At 33.9% G+C, this 24,972-nt stretch overlaps 1 protein-coding gene across 3 annotated transcripts; it reads left to right on the plus strand.

The window, feature by feature from the left end:
* Positions 1 to 3,899: 3,899 nt before the first annotated feature.
* LOC110461046 lies at positions 3,900 to 24,699 on the plus strand. Of its 3 annotated transcripts, XR_002464080.1 has the most exons (11): positions 3,900 to 4,564; positions 11,224 to 11,572; positions 12,185 to 12,423; positions 13,103 to 13,147; positions 14,773 to 14,817; positions 16,477 to 16,521; positions 17,308 to 17,352; positions 19,006 to 19,050; positions 20,771 to 20,815; positions 22,391 to 23,957; positions 24,166 to 24,699. XR_002464080.1 is itself a non-coding variant. In XM_021514319.1 (10 exons), exons 1-10 carry the CDS (start codon positions 4,399 to 4,401, stop codon positions 22,474 to 22,476), a joined length of 1,110 nt encoding a protein of 369 aa, XP_021369994.1. In that variant the 5' UTR covers positions 3,900 to 4,398; the 3' UTR covers positions 22,477 to 24,699. The 3 variants fall into 3 exon arrangements, 2 of the variants coding, with proteins under 2 accessions (XP_021369994.1, XP_021369995.1); XM_021514319.1 differs by having other exon boundaries at positions 22,391 to 24,699; XM_021514320.1 differs by lacking the exon at positions 19,006 to 19,050 and having other exon boundaries at positions 22,391 to 24,699.
* The last annotated feature ends 273 nt before the right edge of the window (positions 24,700 to 24,972 follow it).

A 24,972-nucleotide genomic window follows, 5' to 3' on the forward strand; every position in this document is an offset into this window, starting at 1 on the left:
AGATTAACATTTGTTGCAGTTATTGCACGGAAACGGAGCGTGACAGACAGACGGACAAACCCAAATCAATATCCCCTGTTTCGATGAAAGCGGGGGATAACAATTGAAACTTACAACCGATCACAGGGCTGATAGGTCATATTGCATGGTTTAATACGCAAAAAATATGACATGGGTATGTTCACTGGATAACACAGTAAATATTGTGATTAAACCAATTTCAAAGAAAAATAACAAGGAATTAGTTTATATGATAATAAGAAAGAATTTGAGGTTTCTATATACCGTTTTATCACAACCGAGGTCGTCTCAAAGCGGTTAACACATTATTATCCCTGGCTATTGAGCCGTTGCTACAAGCCAATGCCTTTCGCACCTCCGTAGGGAGCAAACAGTCGGTGCTGCCTTTTAGGCAGCATAGCTAACATTATAAAGTTACAGCACTGCCCAACCACATACTCATTTACAGCTGAGTAGACTGGAACAAGCGGAGTAAAGTATATAGTTCTAAGATCCAACACAGTGCCAAAACGAGATTCGAGCCCGCAACCCTTGCGTCCTACCACTAGACTACCGTGCCGCTATACGACCAAATGAAAGTTAACATTTCGTCTGGTGAATATATATTGTAGTTTGTTATGTTCCCTATTGTTAACAGATGTATATGTATTTACATACATGACAAGTTAAAATTAGGGCAACATATAGGTCTGTAAAGCATTAGCACTTGTATAATCAATCTGCAGACAAGTACACTTAGCTACACATAGATACAAGTTATGATGTCATTTATCAAATGTATAATCATATGGTGACGTATACCTGTACGTTTCCGGTCACCAGTTCCTTTTTACTTCCTCGTGCTACTGTTCCTCGTCTATCAAGGAAGTGTTCTGATTCATATCGGATCCTACTTCGGTGGCACCGTATCTGTAAGTACAGAAAATTAAAAGTAGAACGTACATGTATAATTGATCGTTGTGTAAATGTTGATAAGGTATATGTTAATAAGGGACGTACATATATGTACTTGCAAAGCATAAACTATGTCACTAAAGGTGAACTGGTTTATTCGTATCATTGTAAGCCTGTGTTATATTTTACAATATCATTGAAACTATTGCAAAATAAATTGTGCAAGAATATACAAATAATGATTAACTGTGATATTGATGAAATTTATTTGATTATATTGTACTTTCAGTTTAGGTTGAATTAACGCAACAAAATAACATTAGGGTATACAGTTTATTTTTAGAAGACACCTAACGCGTTATACCCGTAGGTGTATAGTGTGTATAGTAGTAGTAGTAGTATATCATAAGCAATGTTCCGCATCACCTATCTTAACAACATGGACAAATACCATTCAAATTGACAATAACATACACTGGTGCAGTATTATAATCTCAAAATGAGCAGTACCCCGTGTATTGTCATCTCCAGTAATAAAACAAAACATGTAAGCATTGTGAATAAGTATGTACATGAAAACCAAAGAATGCCCGTGATGGGTGGAAAGACAGAGAACACAAACATTGTTATCAATTTTAAAGGCTAATATTTGCTAGAGTTATTAAGCGGAAACTACAGATAATGACGTTTTTCTTTAATCAAGGGGCCATAACTCGCCAAATGGAGTCCGAGTAAAGTGGTTGTAACACTTGGCCGAGCCCTTAATGCGTTGAACCCTGTTACTAAGTTTAAAGATAATCGGAAAATATTTGCAAGATTGAATGAACAGAAACGGCAGATAATGACGTTTTTCGTTATTCAAGGGGCCATAACTCCGTCAAATATAGTCAGCTGAAAGTGGTCATCGAAATTCTTCGAGCCCTTGAGGCATTTAACCATGTAACCAAGTTTGAAGAAAATAGATTAACATTTGTTGCAGTTATTGTATGGAAACGAAGCGTGCCAGACAGACGGACAAACCCAAATGAATATCCCCTGTTTCGATGAAAGCAGGGGATCACAGGGCTGATAGGTCATATTACATGGTTTAATACGCAAAAAATATGACATGGGTATATTCACAAAGAAAAAGAACAAGGAATTAGTTTATATGATAATAATAAATAATTTGAGGTTCCTATATACCGCTTTATCCAACCGAGGTCGTCTCAAAGCGGTTTACACTATATTATCCCTGGCTATTTAGCCGTTGCTACAAGCCAATGTCTTTCGCATCTCCGTAGGGAGCAAACAGTCGGTACTGCCATTTAGGCAGCACAGCTAACATTATAAAGTTCCAGCACTGCCCAACCACATACTCATTTACCGCTGAGTAGACTGGAACAAGCGGAGTAAAGTATATAGTTATAAGATCCAACACAGTGCCATAACGAGATTCGAGCCCGCAACCCTTGCGTCCTACCACTAGACTACCGTGCCGCTATACGACTAAATGAAAGTTAACATTTCGTCTGGTGAATATATATTGTAGTTTGTTATGTTCCCTATTGTTAACAGATGTATATGTATTTACATACATGAAAAGTTAAAATTAGGGCGACATATAGGTCTGTAAAGCATTAATACTTGTATAATCAATCTGCAGACGTGTACACTTAGCTACACATATGGATACAAGTTATGATGTCATTTATCAAATGTATAATCATATTGTGACGTATACCTGTACGTTTCCAGTCAACAGTTCCTTTTTACTTCCTCGTGCTACTATTCCTCGTCTATCAAGGAAGTGTTCTGATTCATATCGGATCCTACTTCGGTGGCACCGTATCTGTAAGTACAGAAAATTAAAAGTAGAACGTACATGTGTAATTGATCGTTGTGTAAATGTTGATAAGGTATATGTTAATAAGGGACGTACATATATGTACTTGCAAAGCATTAACTATGTCACTAAAGGTGAACTGGTTTATTCGTATCATTGTAAGTCTGTGTTATATTTTACAATATCATTGAAACTATTGCAAAATAAATTGTTGTGGAAGAACACACAAATTATAATTAACCGTGATATTGATGAAAATAATTTGATAGTATTGTACTTTCAGTTTAGGTTGAATTAACGCAACAAAATAACATTAGGGTATACAGTTTATTTTTAGAAGACACCTAACGCGTTATACCCGTAGGTGTATAGTGTGTATAGTAGTAGTAGTATATCATAAGCAATGTTCCGCATCGCCTATCTTAGCAACATGGACAAATACCATTCAAATTGACAATAACATACACTGGTGCAGTATTATAATCTCAAAATGAGCAGTACCCCGTGTATTGTCATCTCCAGTAATAAAACAAAACATGTAAGCATTGTGAATAAGTATGTACATGAAAACCAAAGAATGCCCGTGATGGGTGGAAAGACAGAGAACACAAACATTGTTATCAATTTTAAAGGCTAATATTTGCTAGAGTTATTAAGCGGAAACTACAGATAATGACGTTTTTCTTTAATCAAGGGGCCATAACTCGCCAAATGGAGTCCGAGTAAAGTGGTTGTAACACTTGGCCGAGCCCTTAATGCGTTGAACCCTGTTACTAAGTTTAAAGATAATCGGAAAATATTTGCAAGATTGAATGAACAGAAACGGCAGATAATGACGTTTTTCGTTATTCAAGGGGCCATAACTCCGTCAAATATAGTCAGCTGAAAGTGGTCATCGAAATTCTTCGAGCCCTTGAGGCATTTAACCATGTAACCAAGTTTGAAGAAAATAGATTAACATTTGTTGCAGTTATTGTATGGAAACGAAGCGTGCCAGACAGACGGACAAACCCAAATGAATATCCCCTGTTTCGATGAAAGCAGGGGATCACAGGGCTGATAGGTCATATTACATGGTTTAATACGCAAAAAATATGACATGGGTATATTCACAAAGAAAAAGAACAAGGAATTAGTTTATATGATAATAATAAATAATTTGAGGTTCCTATATACCGCTTTATCCAACCGAGGTCGTCTCAAAGCGGTTTACACTATATTATCCCTGGCTATTTAGCCGTTGCTACAAGCCAATGTCTTTCGCATCTCCGTAGGGAGCAAACAGTCGGTACTGCCATTTAGGCAGCACAGCTAACATTATAAAGTTCCAGCACTGCCCAACCACATACTCATTTACCGCTGAGTAGACTGGAACAAGCGGAGTAAAGTATATAGTTATAAGATCCAACACAGTGCCATAACGAGATTCGAGCCCGCAACCCTTGCGTCCTACCACTAGACTACCGTGCCGCTATACGACTAAATGAAAGTTAACATTTCGTCTGGTGAATATATATTGTAGTTTGTTATGTTCCCTATTGTTAACAGATGTATATGTATTTACATACATGAAAAGTTAAAATTAGGGCGACATATAGGTCTGTAAAGCATTAATACTTGTATAATCAATCTGCAGACGTGTACACTTAGCTACACATATGGATACAAGTTATGATGTCATTTATCAAATGTATAATCATATTGTGACGTATACCTGTACGTTTCCAGTCAACAGTTCCTTTTTACTTCCTCGTGCTACTATTCCTCGTCTATCAAGGAAGTGTTCTGATTCATATCGGATCCTACTTCGGTGGCACCGTATCTGTAAGTACAGAAAATTAAAAGTAGAACGTACATGTGTAATTGATCGTTGTGTAAATGTTGATAAGGTATATGTTAATAAGGGACGTACATATATGTACTTGCAAAGCATTAACTATGTCACTAAAGGTGAACTGGTTTATTCGTATCATTGTAAGTCTGTGTTATATTTTACAATATCATTGAAACTATTGCAAAATAAATTGTTGTGGAAGAACACACAAATTATAATTAACCGTGATATTGATGAAAATAATTTGATAGTATTGTACTTTCAGTTTAGGTTGAATTAACGCAACAAAATAACATTAGGGTATACAGTTTATTTTTAGAAGACACCTAACGCGTTATACCCGTAGGTGTATAGTGTGTATAGTAGTAGTAGTATATCATAAGCAATGTTCCGCATCGCCTATCTTAGCAACATGGACAAATACCATTCAAATTGACAATAACATACACTGGTGCAGTATTATAATCTCAAAATGAGCAGTACCCCGTGTATTGTCATCTCCAGTAATAAAACAAAACATGTAAGCATTGTGAATAAGTATGTAGTATTTGAGGCACACGTTGCCCTGTCACGTTGCATTAAATATCGAGGTTTGGGGAGGAGATGATTTCAATACTTTTGTTCATTAGGCAGCACTGAACACGGGTGTGATTTGTTTGATTCATCTGTGCATTAATTTCAAACTGGAGCAGTTGCCGGGAATGGAAGGGATTTTCATTATTGAACCTAAATATTGTAACTTTACTTTTAACAAAAAGTCGTCAATTTAGAGTTATAAATTATACAAGAGTTGATATTAAAAATATGCCATACATTTTATTGCTATTCAAAAGTATAGCAGACACAAACTTTGAAATAATTTGGTTAAACTTTTATTACTGATGCATTTCCGTATTTATGCACCTTATCAGTATAAACGTTTATGATATAAATAATCGGCCACAGAAACTGGTCACGAAACAGCGTTGTTCAACGACGAGATTAAGTTCTCATTGTAGAGTAAAGAAAGTGATTACAAACTGAAACAACGCTGTTAAACAACATAGAATACATTGCTGTTAAATTTCCTTCAAATTCGACAAATTCTCATTAATTGGTCAGCTATTGATCATGAAATACTACCAGCCTGTGTTACCTCTTCAGAGTCGTCGGGTTAGTTTCCACTCAACCATCTGTCTGGAAGTTCTAGCACAATTGATGTGGCAGGATGCGATGTACACATATAATGTAATCTTCAGCATAATTCGGAATCTGACGCTGTACGGCTGGTCTAGCTTCAACTCTATTCTTCCCTGGTATGACGTAAAAAAACCCAAAAAGTGTCCCATTTACGGGAAGTTAAGATTATGATATTTAGTAGGTACTAATTCCGCTTAGGACAGGTAGAAGTGGTACAAGTTACTCGCAGTATCTCGGCATTCAGCTGACAGATGTTTATGCTGGTTTTCGACAATTTTGGTTTTCGGATCATAAACAATAACAAGAGGCACACAGGGCCTATATCGCTCACCTGGATTATCTAAGCAATTATGGCAAAATATTCTCAAAATGAGATCCAAGGGAATATGTTGCATATCTGTATTAGATTTTTCATGCCCAGCAACTTTATGTATGGTTATGGGGTGGGGATCTGAACTGTTTCAAAGCTGTGACTCAAAAACTAGGTCCCTAGGGTTGTGACCAGACTCCAGGATCAATTCTAATATCTAACTGCATTCGTCTCTTTTTGCCAATCATTTGTTTATATAGTTTTGGGGTGTGGATCTTAACCATTTCGAAGTTATGACCCAGGGATTAAGTCTCCAAGGGTGGGGCGGACCCCAAGACCATCCTGGAAGCACATGTCCGTTCATCTCTTTATACTCAGCAATTGTATATAATATGGTTAAAGGGTGGGGATCTCGAATGTTTCCAAGCTGTTACTAAGAAACTAGGTCCGTCGGGGTTCAGTCAGACCCCTGAGCCTTTTCTAATTTCATGATTGCATTTGTCTCGTTATGCCAAGCATTTGTATACATAATTTTGGGGTGGGGATCTCAACTGTTTAAAAGTTATGACCCAGGGACTATGTCTCTAACGGTGGGGCTAGACCCTAGGGCCATCCTGGAAGCAAATGTGCATTCTTCTCTTTATACTCTTTATACTCAGCAATTGTATATATGGTTATACAGTGGGGATCTCAACCAAATAATACCCCTTTTTTTACCCCACTCCTTAGCCCGGGGGTCAGTCCTACCATCTGTACAATTTTGAATCCCTGCCTCCCATGGATGTTTTTGATCAAATATGATTGATATCCATTGCATAGTTCTACAGAAGACGTCGCTTATAGCAATATAGCCAAATTGCCCCTTATTTGCCCCGCCCCTCAGAACCCTGGGGAGTCAGCCCCATCATTTGTACAATTTTGTATCACCATCACCCCAGGGATGTTTCCGGTCAAATATGAATGATATCCATCACTTAGTTCCAGAGACGAAGTCGCTCAAACCAATATAAACAAAATTTCTCCTTTTGTCCAAGCCATTCAGCCCCCTGGGGGGTCAGCCCCACCATTTTTACAATTTTGAATCACCACCACCTAGGGATGCTTCTAGTCAAATATGGTTGATATTTATCACTTAGTTCAAGAGAAGAAGTCGCTGTCAGCCCCACGGTTTGTACTATCTTGAATCCCCACCACCAAGGAATGCTTCCAGTCAAATATGGTTGATATTCATCTCTAAGTTCCAGAGAAGAAGTCGGTTAAAGCTATAAAGCAAAATTGCCCCCTTTTCCCTTTTAGCTCCGCACCTCAGCCCCCTGAGGGTGGTCAGCCCCACGATTTGTACAATTTTGAATCCCCACCATCTAGGATGCTGCCAGTCAAATATGGCATCAGCTCACATTGATCCTTCGGACCAGGTGAGCTAATAATATATGCATCGCTATTTTCGTTCAGGGTACACGTTATTGCTTGAACTTTTCACAAATAACTTGCAATTATAAATTGATGAATGCACTGCGACATCGGCCGCTGATGACATCACCCCACATAATATCAGATATCATGACCACTGCTTAAAACTTAATTGTCTGTTATGACCAAAATCTGTTATTTTTAATGTTTTAGTTATTTGAAAGCCATCGTTTCCTTTTTTGGTTGTTTTTTTGAGTTTTTAGGCAATATCTAAAAAAAAAAATTGTTTTCGTCCAAAAACGAAATTATCTGTACTAGCCAAATTTGTAACATTATGAAAGGTCCTTTTCCTGTAAATCTACACATGTAAAGGGACTCTTCAGACAAGGATTTATTTTATTTTATTGATCTTAGTCACCGGTGAAAAGTTTGAATTTCCAAAATAACCATATACTGACTATTGTACTATGTTTTGCGTTCTGTGTGGACTTATTTTATGTTTTTGTTGAAAGTGTTTCCTAACTTTGTATTTCCTTACAATTTTTTTTCCCGATGAAGACACCATTATCATAGGGAGGACTTGTCAAAAAGACGAAAATGACAAACTTAATTTGATTGAACATATTAGGAAGCGTCTACCAAATTGGCATATCCTGTTGTCAATCTTTCTCTAGTTTCAAATTGAGTCTCACCAGTGGCTAATATGAACCTTTGAAAATGATATTTTTCGGATGTAGCCTTGGAAAATAGTCTGACTTCAAAACAAACAAAACAGCGAGCTCCAACCAATTTCCATTGCGATATGTTATAGTTGTACAGTATAACATTTGGATTCCGGATATGTTATAGCTGTACAGTATAACATTTGGTATCGTGATACGTTAAAGTTATACAGTATAACATTTGGTATCGTGATACGTTAAAGGTATACAGTATAACATTTGGTATCGTGATACGTTATGATTGAACAATATAACATTTGGTATAGTGATACGTTAAAGTTATATAGTATAACATTTGGTATCGTGATACGTTAAAGTTATACAGTATAACATTTGGTATCGTGATACGTTAAAGGTATACAGTATAACATTTGATATCGTGCTACGTTATAGTTATACAGTATAACATTTGGTATCGTGATACGTTAAAGTTATATAGTATAACATTTGGCATCGTGATACGTTAAAATTATACAGTATAACATTTGTTATCGTGCTACGTTATAATTGAACAGTATAACATTTGGTATCGTGATACGTTATAATTGTACAGTATAACATTTGGTATCGTGATACGTTAAAGGTATACAGTATAGCATTTGGTATCGTGATACGTTAAGTTTATACAATATAACGTTTGGTATCGTGATACGTTATAGTTGTACAGTAAAACATTTGGTATCGTGATACGTTAAAGTTGTACAGAATAATATTTGGTATCATGATACGTTAAAGTTATATAGTATAACATTTGTTATGGTGCTACGTTATAATTGAACAGTATAACATTTGGTATCGTGATACGTTATAATTGAACAATATAACATTTGGTATAGTGATATGTTAAAGTTATATAGTATAACATTTGGTATCGTGATACGTTAAAGTTATACAGTATAACATTTGGTATCGTGATACGTTAAGGTTATACAGTATAACATTTGGTATCGTGATACGTTAAAGTTATATAGTATAACATTTGGCATCGTGATACGTTAAAATTATACAGTATAACATTTGTTATCGTGCTACGTTATAATTGTACAGTATAACATTTGGTATCGGGATACGTTAAAGGTATACAGTATAGCATTTGGTATCGTGATACGTTAAGTTTATACAGTATTACGTTTGGTATCGTGATACGTTATAGTTGTACAGTAAAACATTTGGTATCGTGATACGTTAAAGGTATACAGTATAACATTTGGTATCGTGATACGTTAAGTTTATACAGTATAACATTTGATATCGTGATACGTTATAATTGTACAGAATTACATTTTGTATCGTGATACCGTAAAATTATATAGTATACACTTTTTCCATTGTGATACGCTATAGGTGTACAGTTTTATATTTGACATTGTGATTCATTTACATACATAGACCCACATACAGATCTATACACGCAAACATATTATATACATACATACACATAGTCGTGTACTACACAAAACAAATACATACGTATACATACTCACAATCCATAAGCTAGGGGTTGACACATCTATAAACAGTGTACATTATTCCCTTTTGTAGTGCATATGAACATGTATATTAGCAAGTTATCACCAAATTATCTATATGTATATTAATGTGTATACAAGGGCATAAATACGTTTAAAAAATAAACAATATTTAATAAGTGTTATTCATAGGTTATATAGGTGACCAACTAATTCGGGTTCATTGTAATGATGGTGTTAATTGGTTTTGTTTTATAAGTTTCTCCTTTATAATTAACATTTATATTAAGATCATTATTTTTACCAATTTTATTCCGTCCCCGACCTTTTTAATCCCCCATCTTTATAATCTTTCACCAGAGTTTGTCTTTCATTTTTTGTTGTATTTGACTGTCATATAAATTCGGAAAAGAAAGTGGTTAAGTACTGAATCATGTTTTTATTCGGGTTTGTTATTGCAATGAACATATGTGTTTTGGGGGGATTTTGAGAGACATAAGATCTTACTGTTATTTCTTTAGGAGTGATATTTCTTCTAGACCATTGTTGAACATTAATTACATCTCATTTGTTTTGTTTATGTAGTTAAGGTCTGTAAATGCATCTAGTTAAACCGAAAAATGTATTCCCAATAAATTGAAAGCGGGTCATTCCAATTAAGTTTCCATCTATAATTATAAACATCCGCACTGGAATCTTGGAGCCTATCCACACAACGTGGATGTTGTTCGTGTTTACTTATAGTCCTAATTAATGCATATATTTTTTCTCAAGTTTTCAAAGTGCTGTGAATGATATCTAAGAACCATCTAGAATAAAACTTGTGTCATCGGCGAACTGTGAGAGTTTTAGATTTACATTAATGCCTTTTATGTTCCTTTAATACTTTACCAGAATAGCCAAGATTTCAGCCACAAGTAAGAAAAAATAAGTTGAAGCCGAGTCTCCTTGACGACAGCCTCTTAAAATAGAGATAAAGTTTGATAGGAAGCCATTTTGTATTACTGTAGATGATGTTTGACTATTAAAAGTTTTGATCCATTTATAATGCTGTTTCCAAAATTAAAATATCTGAGTACTTCGTATATAAAAGACCTTGAAACGGAGTCGAAATCTTTCTCGAAATCGCCTGGGAGCAAAAGTTCAGCAATATGGTTTTCCTCTGTAAAATGCATTGGGTCATATATTAGTCTGGTGTTTTCACCTATATAAAGTGTATTTACCACTTAGATTTTCTGATATTATTTAATCAAGTACTTTTTTTAATCTGATGGATATACGTGCAGATACTAGTTTATATATTACATTCAAGAACGTTATCGGTCGCCAATTCTTCAAATATTGTCCGTGTTTTTCACCTTAAGGGATACGTGTCTTTGTCTTTGAGTTATTGAAAACCTTTCCTTTTCATATCCTTGATTTAATGAATTGAGTATAATCAATATTTTCCCTAAATTATCGAATTTTAGTTCCAATTATGGTTATGTTGACACTTCGGTATAAGCTTATTGTTTTTAAGAATGGAATCATTCATCTTTCACTTTATTTTACAATTTCAGTGGATCTACATCAATCGATAAAAATATTCATTAACATGGATTTAGTCCACATTGCTGATCTTCTTCTGCGTTTGAAGGAAATTGGCGATAATCTTCTGCCACACGATATGGAAAAGCTTCATTTCATTTGTGTTGGACTCATACCATACTCATATGAATTACGCAAATTGGATGCGTTTTCTCTGCTTTCGGAAATTGCTACAAAACATACAATCGAAGGTGTCGTTGAAGCTTTGATAAGGATCCATAGGATAGACTTGCTTAATATGCTTGTACAAGACCAGGATCAACAGGACTTGGCCAGAAGAATGTATTCTGTTTTGAACACCACACACTTTGATAGACTAAGGTACGCAAAAGATGACAAATGTGTATCAAACCAATCTGCTTAAAGGTTTATTTTGTAAGGCTATGAGGTTATAGCTCCAGTTGGGCACGTGTAAACTTAATAAATGACTCCAATTAACATGTGCTCAACTGGAGTTATAACCGCATAACCTGACCAAAAAAGAAAGTAGTCCTTATATTTGCAAGATTTGTTTATGAATAGTTTATTAATCTTTCATTCGTTGGTCTGAACAGCGTGCTCAAAGTTCGTTCTCAAAAGGTATCAACGTGCGATCAGTTCAGTAAAAGTAGCAGCCGGAAAGTGGCATAAGCCTGGTTAACTCCCCCACATTTACTGCTGATGACGTCACACAACTATGTTTTGCTATCAGAAAAAAATGTCCATAGCTTCGCACATGCATTGCTATTGACGTCATTGAAAGCGCCAAAGTTATATGGTCAAGTAATGGGATGATAAACGGACCAATGGTCATTGAGTAATGTCGCGTAATCTGTATCTAGAATGTTATAAATCATTGCGATCAAACGTCTTAAGTTCCATTTATTCATGTAAATACTGTCTAGGTAGAAAGTAACAACAGATATAACATGATATTAATCGTATTCGTTTCAGGGTAGCGCTGCTTAATATAGCAGATAACATGACAGACGATGAAGATCTAAAAATACTCAAGAAAGTCGTAGAAACAAAAATAGTTAAGAGCAGTCTTCATAAAGTTCAAACTGTGCTAAAATTGTTTGATCTGCTCATGCAAAATATCATCCTTGATCCCAATCAACCTGAGACTGTGCAAGCAGTGTTCCACATTTTCGCAGAGAAATCCTGGTTCACCAAAGTTCAATCTGAATACGGTAAGTGTAAATCAACTGTCGACACATTCGTTTGATTGTATATGCCATATTTTTATACCAATATCAGATATTGTTTGAGACACCAGGTACTTAAAGCTAAAGTATTATATGTGATAGTTATTGCTATTGTAATATTATCACAAAACATGCAATACATGTATATACAATTTCATATTATATATGATATATTAAGTTTCCGATTCTTTATGAACTAAAGTTCGTATGATTTGTTTGATTTTACATATAAAACTTTAAGGGCAAGATTCAAGAGGTGAAAATATTATGGGAAACTCCTATTCCCTAATCATCTAGTGGTATGATCTGCAAATAAAAGATATCAATGTTTTCTCTGATTATGAAGCTGAATTACGGGAGGATTTTAAGGACTTCTTCTAGTCGCTTTCGTTCCTGTAAACACTCCCAACAGTAATACACATTTTTAACATAATTAAATCAAGAAAACTAAATGGTGTTAGTTATTAATGTATCCTACGATGATAATTAGTTATTATTACCTTTTTTGGAATAAAGAAAATTCTTCCACAAAAAATCAAAACCAAAAATTTCACTTAACTGAACTTAATTTTATGCAGATATCAATTATCATCAACACGATTATTATGTATGATGGAATTTTCAATACAGAATATTTGTAATATTTTTTGACATCTTAAAACAGTTGCTCCTGCTGCAGTAGAAGAGATGAGAGAACGTACACAACAAGGTAAGTAATCCTTTTACATATTGATAAGACTGGACTATGACGCGACCATATCTAAGTTAAAGAAGGCCTAGAATAGTCTATCCTCTGTGACAATGTTTTGTTATGAGCTAGCTCTTTGTGATGTCGTAAACCCCCAAGGAATCAAATAATTCATCATGACCATTACTCAAAATATTGCAATGTACTACGATTTGACCTAGATTTGCATTGCGGGTGTTTTCGATCAAGCCCAGTGACCATGCCTTTCTTAAACATTGTGCCTTTTACTTTTGAAAAGTTTTTTCCTGAAAACCAGTGTCCATTGGAATATGCCCATTCAGTAGTTTGATCGATTTTCAGTTGTTCGAATAGTTTTTAAAATACATGAGACCTGAGGTAAAACAAACAAACAAAATAAACAATGAATATTTCACTTATATTTTCGACTGTATTTAGGCATTGGCCGTAGCAAAATAAATTAAATAGCAGAGCTTTCAAAGGGGAATTTTATAATTAACTCATCCGATTTTCACAAAACATACGCTTGTATAATTTGGTGTGAATGCTTAAGGCTAGGCCCGGTGTGTCCGTACCTGAACTTATTTAAAGAACGGTTCTTGATCCAAAACAATTCCATACTAGTAAGATTCATGTAGGAACTACAACGGAAACATAGAAAGCTAAATATTTGTACTCACTATTTGTAAATGTTGTTTTCGAAATTCTTCAAATTAAGTTATGTTTAATTAACTGTTGCTCATTTAACTCCTTTTCGTTTTAGCTACGTATTTTTAATACAATTATCTAATACAATAAATACAATACTATATGTTAAAAGAATATGAAATATGATTACAGTATAACATTTGATATGTTTACAGGAAATAATACAAAACAAGTTCAATAATTTTGAATGAAATTATTTGTTAAACACCATTGATATCATTGAATACTTAGTATGCATCAAAAACAAAGACTGTTTAAATATTATGAATCAAATAAATATTGATTTTGATTTATGTGTTATCATCGCTTTTCTTTGTAATGTTATCACAAAACATACAATACATAATCAAATGATATACCAACTTCCCGAGACGTTAGGAATTTTAGTTAGTTTATAATATATTTGCTTTTACAAAATAATTTTAGGGCAAGATATAGGAAAAATATATATTTCTTAATTTGCACCTAGGAAAAGTTATATTTTCCTGGAGAGGTGAAAATATTATGTTATACTCCGATTCCTCACTCCTCTGGCGGTATAATCTGTCGATACGAGATATAAATGTTTCTTTGATTATGAAGCTGAATTACAGGAGGGTTGTTTTTACTTTTACTATTCGCTCACTCGCTAATCTAGCTTTTCGTTCCTGTAAACATTCCCCGCATTAATACAAATTGTGAATACAATTAGATCAAGAAAAGCAAATGGTGTAAGTTGTTAATGCAGCATCTTAAGGTAACCTGTTATCATTTATTTTTTTGGAATAAAGAAAATCACAATACAAATATCTAAACCAAAAATTGCAAAAATTTTCAAAACATATACATGTATGTGCAAATATTAGCAACAATATTTCATGTGTAATGACCATTCATCATTCATTATACAACCTTTTAATATTTTTGACATCTTAAAACAGTTGCTGCTGACGTGACAGAAGTGATGAGAAGACGTACACAACTAGGTAAGGAATATTTTTACATATAGATAAGACTGGAATGTGATGCTACCATATCTAGGTTTTGTCATTTTAAACAGCCTAGAATTATCAATCCTCTGTGACATTGATATGTTTTGAGCTAACTCTTTGCGAATGCGTTAACTCCCCAGGATTCAACCAATTAATCGTGACATTGCCATGTACTACGATTTGACTGGGACATACATGGCGAGTGTTTTCGATAAAGTCGGTGGAACGTGCCCTTCTTGGCCATCTTTTCTTATTTACCTTATACCCTTTAAATGTTTCCCCCCTATAAACCAGTGTCTATTAAACTATATCCATACAGTAGTTTAATCGATTTTGAGTTCGAATTACGGTTTTATAAACAATCGATTTTTGTTTGTTTTTTGATCATGTGTAAGATGATGTTCAATTTAATTCATGAAAACTGTCTATAGTTCTTAAAATACATGGACCTGATATTAAACAAACAAACAAAAGCAACTGATACAGGTATCCTTTGGGAAGACGGCCGTGGTAAAATAAAAAAAAACCATCAGAACAATCAAAACGGAATTCAAGAAATAACTCATCTGAGTTTTGCAAAACAGACGCATATATAAAGGTTAGGCCCGGAGTTTCCGCACCTGTACTCATTCAGAAAGCAGATTATGATTCTAAACAATGCCGTACTGGTGAGATACATGTGCCTTACTGGAACTACAACGGAAACGTAGAAAACTGAATGTTTCTACTAACTATTTGTAAATGTTGTTTTCGTAAACAACTGTTGCTCATTTAGCTTCTCATCGGTTGAGCTAAGTATTTCTAATTCAATAAATGCAGTACGATATGTTAAAATAATAATAAAATGATTACAGTATATTGATAATACTTAATATGATTCCAGAAAATAACATGAAACTACTTCAATAATTTTGAATTAATTAATTTGTGAAACAACATTGATATCATTGATTAATTAGAACGCATCAATGAACGAAGATTGATTAAATATTATCAATCAAATACGTATTGATTGATGGTTATCATCGCTTTCTTTTGTAATATTATCACAAACATATAATACATAACTATATGATGTATCAACTTTCTGAGACGTTAGGCACTCCAGTTGGTGTATGATATGTTTGCTTTTACAAAATAAAATTTAGGGCAAGATACAGGAAAAATTTCTGTTTCTCAATTTGCATCTAGATAAAGTTATATTTTCCCGGAGAGGTAAACATATAATGTTATACTCCTTTTCCCTACTCTTCTGGTGGTATAATCTGTTGATAGGAGATATACATATTTCATTGATTATGAAGCTGAATTACAGAAGGGTTGTTTGCTTTTTTCTATTCGCGAATCTAACTTTTCGTTCCTGTAGACATTCCCCGCATTAATACAAACTGTGAATCCTATTAAAACAAGAAAAAGTAAATGGCGTTAGTTGTTAATGCAGCATCTTAAGGTAAAATGTTATCACTTACTTTTTCGGAATAAAGAAAATCACAAAACAAATCTCTAAACCAAAAATTACATTTTTCTCCATAAAGTGACAATTTTAAGAACATATACATGTATTTGCAGATATAAGTAATACGATATCGTGTTTAATGGAGTTGTCATTATTCATTAAATAACACTTTTAATATTTTTGGCATCTTAAAACAGTTGCTGCTAACATGATAGAAGAGATGAGCAGCCGTACACTCCATGGTAAGGAATCTTTATACATATTGATAAGACTGGAATGTGATGCTACCATAATAAGTTGTGTTATTATAAAATAGCCTAGAATTATCAAACCTCTGTGACAATGCTATGTTATGAGCTAACTCTTTGTGACGGCGTTAATTCCCAAGAAATCAACCAATTAACCATGACATTGCCATGTACTACGATTTGACTGAGACATAAATGGCGAGTGTTTTCGATAAAGTCGTTTGAACGTGCCCTTCTTGGCCATCTTTTCTTATTTCCTTTTGCCTATTGAATGTGTTCCCCTATAAGCCATTAAACTATATCCATACAGTAGTTTGATCGATTTTGAGTTCGAATTACGGTTTTATTAACAATTGATTTTTTTTTTTTTTTTTTTTTTTTTTATCATGTGTAAGATGATGTTCAATTTAATTCAGATATACATATTTCATTGATTATGAAGCTGAATTACAGAAGGGTTGTTTGCTTTTTTCTATTCGCGAATCTAACTTTTCGTTCCTATAAACATTCCCCGCATGAATACAAACTATGAATACAATTAAATCCTGAAAAATAAATGGTGTTAGTTATTAATGTAGCATTTTAAGGCCACCTGTTATCATTAGCATTTTTTGGAGAGAAAAAAATCTCCAAAAAAATCCTTTCACCAAAAAATGATTGAACTCCAATTAGTTACATTTCTAAAAACACATACACGCATGTGCAGATATTAGCAACACGATGTTGTGTGTAATGGAATTTTCGTTAATCATTATACAACACTTTTGATATTTTTGACAGGTGCTGCTGATGAGATAGAAGAGACATTAAGAAGTACACAACAAGGTTAGGAATCTTTATACATATTGATTAGTGTGGAATGTGATGCTGACATATCCAAGTTATGTCATTTTAAGAAAGCTTGGAATTGTCAATCATCTGTGACAATGTTATGTTATGATCTAACTCTATGTGATCGCGTAAACTTCCCAGGGATCAACCAATTAATCGTGACATTGCCATGTACTACGATTTGACCGAGACATACATGGCGGGTGTTTTCAATAAAGTCGGTAGAACGTGCACTTCTTGGCCATCCTGTCTTACTTGCCTTTTACCTTTTACCTATTAAATGTTTTTCCTGTAAACCAGTGTCCATTGAAATATGTCCATACAGTAGTGGGGTCGATTTTGAGTTTGAATTACGATTTTATTAACAATGTTTTTCTTACATGTGTTAGACATCATCCCATGTTTATTTAAAATACTGTTGCAGTAAAAGTTTGCATCCTATTTTTACGTAAGATGATGGTTTTTTTTTATTGCTGAAAAATCAATACTTTAAAAAAAAACCACCATGAGTCATGAGGTAAAACAAACAAACAAGAATAACCAATGAATATATCATTTATATTTTTGTCTGCATTTTGTCCTGGCGAGATGACCGTTGCAAGATAACTTAAACTGCAGAGCAATCTAAGAGGAATTTTAGAAATAACAAATCCGATTTTCAAAAATATACGCATATATAATTTTGTACTTAAGGCTATGTCCGCGTTACCGCACCTGCACTAATTAAGAAAATAGGTTATTATCCTAAACAATCCCGTACTAGTGCGTTGCATGCTACAAACTGGAACTACACGAAAACGTAGTAAGCTGAATATTTCAATGCATTATTTGTCGATGTTGTTTTGTTTAACATTTAAAGTTTTGTTATGTTAAGTTCACTGCTGCTAATTTAACTTCTTTACAGTATATTGATAAAATTTAATATGATTACAGGAAATAATATAAAACCAGTTCAATAAATTTGAATGAAACAATTTGTAAACAACATAGATACCATTGATTAATTAGAACGCATTATTAAACAAAGACTGATTAAATATTATCAATATTTTTTTTATTGATTTATGTGTAATCATCGTGTTCTTTTGTATTATTCTCACAAAACATACAATATATAACTATGTAAAATATATAATATATCAAACTGTCTGAGACGTTAGGAACTTCAGTTGGTGTATGCTATGTTTGCTTTTACAGGAAAGTTATATCTTCCCTGAGAGGTAAACATATTATGTAGTACTCCGATTTCCTTCTCATCGGGCGGTATTATCAGTGAATAAGGGATATAAATGTTTCTTTGATTATGAAGCTGAATTACAGGGGGGTTGTTTGCTTTTTTCTAATCGCTAATCTAACTTTTCGTTCCTATAAACATTCCCCGCATGAATACAAACTATGAATACAATTAAATCCTGAAAAATAAATGGTGTTAGTTATTAATGTAGCATTTTAAGGCCACCTGTTATCATTAGCATTTTTTGGAGAGAAAAAAATCTCCAAAAAAATCCTTTCACCAAAAAATGATTGAACTCCAATTAGTTACATTTCTAAAAACACATACACGCATGTGCAGATATTAGCAACACGATGTTGTGTGTAATGGAATTTTCGTTAATCATTATACAACACTTTTGATATTTTTGACAGGTGCTGCTGATGAGATAGAAGAGACATTAAGAAGTACACAACAAGGTTAGGAATCTTTATACATATTGATTAGTGTGGAATGTGATGCTGACATATCCAAGTTATGTCATTTTAAGAAAGCTTGGAATTGTCAATCATCTGTGACAATGTTATGTTATGATCTAACTCTATGTGATCGCGTAAACTTCCCAGGGATCAACCAATTAATCGTGACATTGCCATGTACTACGATTTGACCGAGACATACATGGCGGGTGTTTTCAATAAAGTCGGTAGAACGTGCACTTCTTGGCCATCCTGTCTTACTTGCCTTTTACCTTTTACCTATTAAATGTTTTTCCTGTAAACCAGTGTCCATTGAAATATGTCCATACAGTAGTGGGGTCGATTTTGAGTTTGAATTACGATTTTATTAACAATGTTTTTCTTACATGTGTTAGACATCATCCCATGTTTATTTAAAATACTGTTGCAGTAAAAGTTTGCATCCTATTTTTACGTAAGATGATGGTTTTTTTTTATTGCTGAAAAATCAATACTTTAAAAAAAACCCACCATGAGTCATGAGGTAAAACAAACAAACAAGAATAACCAATGAATATATCATTTATATTTTTGTCTGCATTTTGTCCTGGCGAGATGACCGTTGCAAGATAACTTAAACTGCAGAGCAATCTAAGAGGAATTTTAGAAATAACAAATCCGATTTTCAAAAATATACGCATATATAATTTTGTACTTAAGGCTATGTCCGCGTTACCGCACCTGCACTAATTAAGAAAATAGGTTATTATCCTAAACAATCCCGTACTAGTGCGTTGCATGCTACAAACTGGAACTACACGAAAACGCAGTAAGCTGAATATTTCAATGCATTATTTGTCGATGTTGTTTTGTTTAACATTTAAAGTTTTGTTATGTTAAGTTCACTGCTGCTAATTTAACTTAACTTAAAATAGCCTAGAATTATCAAACCTCTGTGGCAATGTTATAAGCTAACTCTTTGTGATGGAGTAAGCCCCAAAAGAATCAACCGATTAATCATGACATTGAAATGTCCTACAATTTGACCTAGATATACATAGCAGGTGTTTTCGATTAAGCCGATTGAACTTCTTGAACATTCTTTCTTAATTGCCTTTTACCTTTTAAATGTTTTTACTGTAAATCAGTTTCCATTAAAATATGTTCGTACAGTAGCTTAATCGATTTTAAGTTCAAATTACGGTTTTAGTAACAATTATTAGTATTTGTTTTAAATCATGTGTAAGACCTCACCATATGTTTTTTTGAATCTTCTTACCTAAAATGTTTTCATCCTTATTTGACATTAGATGGTGTTAGTTTTTATTAATGGGAACTGTCTATAGTTTCTAAAATACATGAGTTCTTTGGTTAAGGAAAGAAAGAAACAAACAAAAATATTTCATAAATATATCACTAATATGTAGGTTATGATCCTAAAAATTGATTTATGTGTCATCATACCTTTCCTTTGTACCATTATCCCAAAACATACAATATAAAACTATATAATATTTTAACTTTTCGAGACATTAGGAATTCTAGTTATCATTTACCCTTTTGGTATCAAGAAAATCACAAAACAAAAAATCCAAACCCAACATTTCATGTAACTCCTTAATATGATTTTGTTATACTAGTATTCACATACATGTATATGCAGCTATTAGTAACACGATTTCGTGTATAATGAGTTTTCATATCGTACAACGTTTTAGATAATTTTGACCTCTTAAAACAGAAGCTGCTGCTGCGATAGAGGATAAGCCACGATCTATACGACAAGGTAAGGAATTATTACACATATTGATAAAAATGGAATGTGATGCTATCATATCCAAGTAACTTACTAGAACTGCAATTTAAACGTAGAAAGCTCAATATTTTACTCACTATTTGTAAATGTTGATTAGTAAACATTCAAGGTTTTCCAATATTCAGTTAACTGTTGCTAATTTGCTCATGAATATTGACTTATGTGTCATCATCCCTTTCCTTTGTACAATTTACACTTAATATACAATACACACTTTTTAATATATCTATATTTAAGGACTGACCTTCATTTTGACGGTGTATACGGAAGTATGAATGCATTTTGAAACGAACATATTTCATTGTGCGCGTTTGCGCTCAATAAAGAATATGTTCGTTGCCAATTGCTTTCATACCACCGTAGACGCCGTCAAAATGAAGGCCAATACTTATATTTACATTCATTTTTTTAAAATGCTACATTACGCAGAAAAAGTCGGTGAGGGTTGCCACGATGGTAACTACGGTAGTCGTGGTTGCTAGGACAATATAGTTCCAGTAAATCTACATCGATATATGAGTAGTATTAGAAAAAACGCAGTGAACAAAACTATTTTTTTCCTTTCATGGTTTTTAAATTTTAAAGTTAACAATGTGAAAGCCCTTCGAACTTTTCTATTCATTCACAACGGTCGTCAAGTACTCGCATTGGCACACTGCTCATGTAGTGACAAGGTCAAAACAAAGCCGCCATTGTTGACGTTACCGCTAGAGAAATTTGAAAGTGCATCCATGGAATAAGAAGTTTGTCAGCATTCTTTTGTTGTATAATGAGACATAATGGATCCCGAACATGTTCTATGTATCTAGATGGTGAGTGAGCTAAGCATTGCTTGACATTGGATTGTTATCTCGCTGAAGCGTGAACAGCGCCATATTTGAAACAAGTCTCAATCCACCGAGCATTTTTTCACTTTGTATACGCTAATTTATACGCAGTCAGAGTTTACTAAGCTGAAGAAGATAGACATGTAAACATAATGTAATAAATGTTCGAAACGTTAGGAACTCCAGTTTTTGTATGATTTACTTTTAAATAATTCAGTTTTAGGGAAAGTTAAAATGAAGAATATCTCTTTCATAATTTGCAACTTCGGAAAGTAACATTTTCCTCGTGATGAAAATATTATGTTATACGCCTATTCTCTAATCATCTGACGGTATAATCTGTAAAGAAAAGATATAAATGTTTCTCAGAGTATGACGTTGAATCAAGGCAGGGTTGTTTACTTTTTCAAATCGCTAATCTAACTTGTCGTTCCTGTAAACATTCCCTCATTGATACATATTGTAAACAAAATTAAATCAAGAAAACTAAATGCTACATTAAGTTAGTAATGTAGCATCTGAAGGTAACCTGTCATCATTTACCTTTTTTGGAATAAAGAAAATAACAAAACAAAATTTTCAAACAAAAACTCATTTAACTCCATCAAGTGAAATTGTTATATACAAATACAAGTTTGCGTAGATATCAACAACACGATTTCATGTGTAATGGCATTTTCACTACAGAACATTTGTAATATATGACATCTTAAAACAGTGATTGCCGTTGCAACAAGAGAGACGAAACGTTGTACACAAGAAGGTAAGGAATCTATATGCATACATTGTATTGATAAGACTTGAATGTGATGCTATCATATCCAAGTAAGGTCGTTTTAAAATAGTTTTCGATAGAGCCGGTGATGCGTGATTTCCATTTTATCTTTCAAGTCTGGTCGAGTTTGATTTCGAAGAACGGTTTTGTTAAAAATTGATATTTTTTCAAATCATGTGTTAAGCCCCAGTCACACCGAGCTTGCGACCAGGATACACCAAGCGGCTAATGAGAAATGTTTGAATTGCGGGTAAATCGTAGAAAGATCGTGCGACTAGTCGCAGAGGTCGTGGGTGTTCACACGTTCAATATCAGTCGCAGCAAGGTCGACGGTCATAATCAAACCGTCTTACTTGCTATTCTAAATCGTAAGCGTTCGCAGACAGGTCTAACATGTTCGCGCCACCTGTCATACGATCCCACGATCGGTGGTGCGACCAGTCCCGACTTGTTGCACAACCTTACGATTGGTGGTACCACCAGTCTTTAGCTACCGGACGAGTATGTTTGGAGTGATTTCTGGGGTTCAAGTCACTCTCCACTACAACACCGAAAGAGAGCTTTGCCGATAATTCAATTTGTGTCGGTGTCCTATAAAATATTCCTCCCCATAAGATACATATCCGGATGAGTATTTTATGCATACAGTACTCATCAAGGTGAATGTTGTATGAATAAAAAACTCACCCCCCCCATAAAATATTCATCCCCCCTAAATCTTATCAAACCTTTTTACTTTGATACACATTTTATAGCATTACTACATCATGTTACCTGTAGTACATGATTCGTTTATGTCTGTCCAGGTAATACACACTAGGGTGTCACCTTTGTGGGGACTGGGGCCCTGGGGGCTAATCAATACAGGTGAGACCTATAGGTGACAGGTGAGCAGCACACAGGTGTGGCCTTTACCCAGAAAAAAATGCATTATTATTGATGTCATATGTGGGATGAATAAAACAATTACATACTTTAACTGTACTGGAGTTTAAAAAAAAAATGTGAGAATAATGCAATTGACATTGGTACTTCTATACTGTATTCTGAAAACTAAAGTTTTTTCTTCTTGATATTAGAGTTCACTTCAATTTCTTACTGTATAAATAATGACTCCTTCCCCCAAAAAACAAAAAAGATAATCAAAAAAATCTTTATTACAGTTCAAATGAAGTGTAAAAGTGAGAATATAAACTTGGCTTATTTAGATACTTGTATACTGTATTTAAAATGTATTTAGAAAGAAAGAACTAGTTGTATATTTTTTGATATTGTAGTAAAGTTGATTTCTTACATTTGTCCTATAGTATATGACTATAGGATAAGGTAGATGGTTATTTTATGGGGGTGGATAGGTATTTTATGACTAAAGAAGAGGGTAGATGGTTATATCATGGGGAGGATAGGTATTTTATGGCTATAGTAGAGGGTACAGGGTTATTTTATGGGGGTGGAAAGGTATTTAATGGCTATTGTATAGGGTAGATGGCTATTTTATTGGGATGGATAGGTATTTTATGGCTATAGTAAAGGGTACAGGGTTATTTTATGGGGGTGGATAGGTATTTTATGACTAAAGTATACGGTACAGGGTTATTTTATGGGATATGATAGGTATTTTATGGCTTTGATATAGGGTAGATGGTTATTTCATGGGGATGGGTAGGTATTTCATGGCTATTGTATAGGGTAGATGGCTATTTTATTGGGGTGGATAGGTATTTTATGGCTATAGTAAAGGGTACAGGGTTATTTTATGGGGGTGGATAGGTATTTTATGACTATTGTATAGGGGGTTGATGGTTATTTTATAGGGGCGATAGGTATTTTATAATTATAGTATAGGGTAGATGGTTATTCTATGGGGTTGGATAGGTATTTAATGGCTATGGTATATGGTAGATGGTTATATATGAAGGTGGATAGGTATATATAATGGCTATAATTTAGAGAAGATGGTTAATTTATCGGTGTGGAAACGTATTTAATGGCTATAGTATAGGGTGGATGGTTATTTATGGGGGTGGATAGGTATAAAAAATGGCTATAATTTAGAGAAGATGGTTATTTTATCGGTGTGGAAAGGTATTTAATGGCTAGAGTATAGGGTAGATGGTTATTTATGGGGGTGGATAGGTATTTAATGGCTATAGTATAGGGTACAGGGTTATTTTATGGGGATTGACTGAATTGACTGAAATTTCAAAATCTTCCTCTCAAGACCCAGATATGGTAGAACCAAAATTTCTTCATTTTCCTTGTTTAGAATCAGAGGTGGTAGTTTCAAATACTTTTCAGTCTTAAATCTGTATGCTAGATATTGAATAAGGTTGTTTTATTGTTTTTTTATCACTTTGAATAAAACTTCTGTTCATGTTTTAAAAACAAAATCATATATATAGTATAAATATATCAGAAATCGGGTGACCGTTAAGGCCCATGGGCCTCTTGTTTATTTTTTGATCCATATATATATTATGACCATACGATGTATTCTCCATGTTATCAAAATCCTATACTAGTAA

The sequence above is a fragment of the Mizuhopecten yessoensis genome, unplaced genomic scaffold (genome assembly GCF_002113885.1).
Source record: "Mizuhopecten yessoensis strain PY_sf001 unplaced genomic scaffold, ASM211388v2 scaffold10553, whole genome shotgun sequence".
Lineage (NCBI taxonomy): Eukaryota > Metazoa > Mollusca > Bivalvia > Pectinida > Pectinidae > Mizuhopecten > Mizuhopecten yessoensis.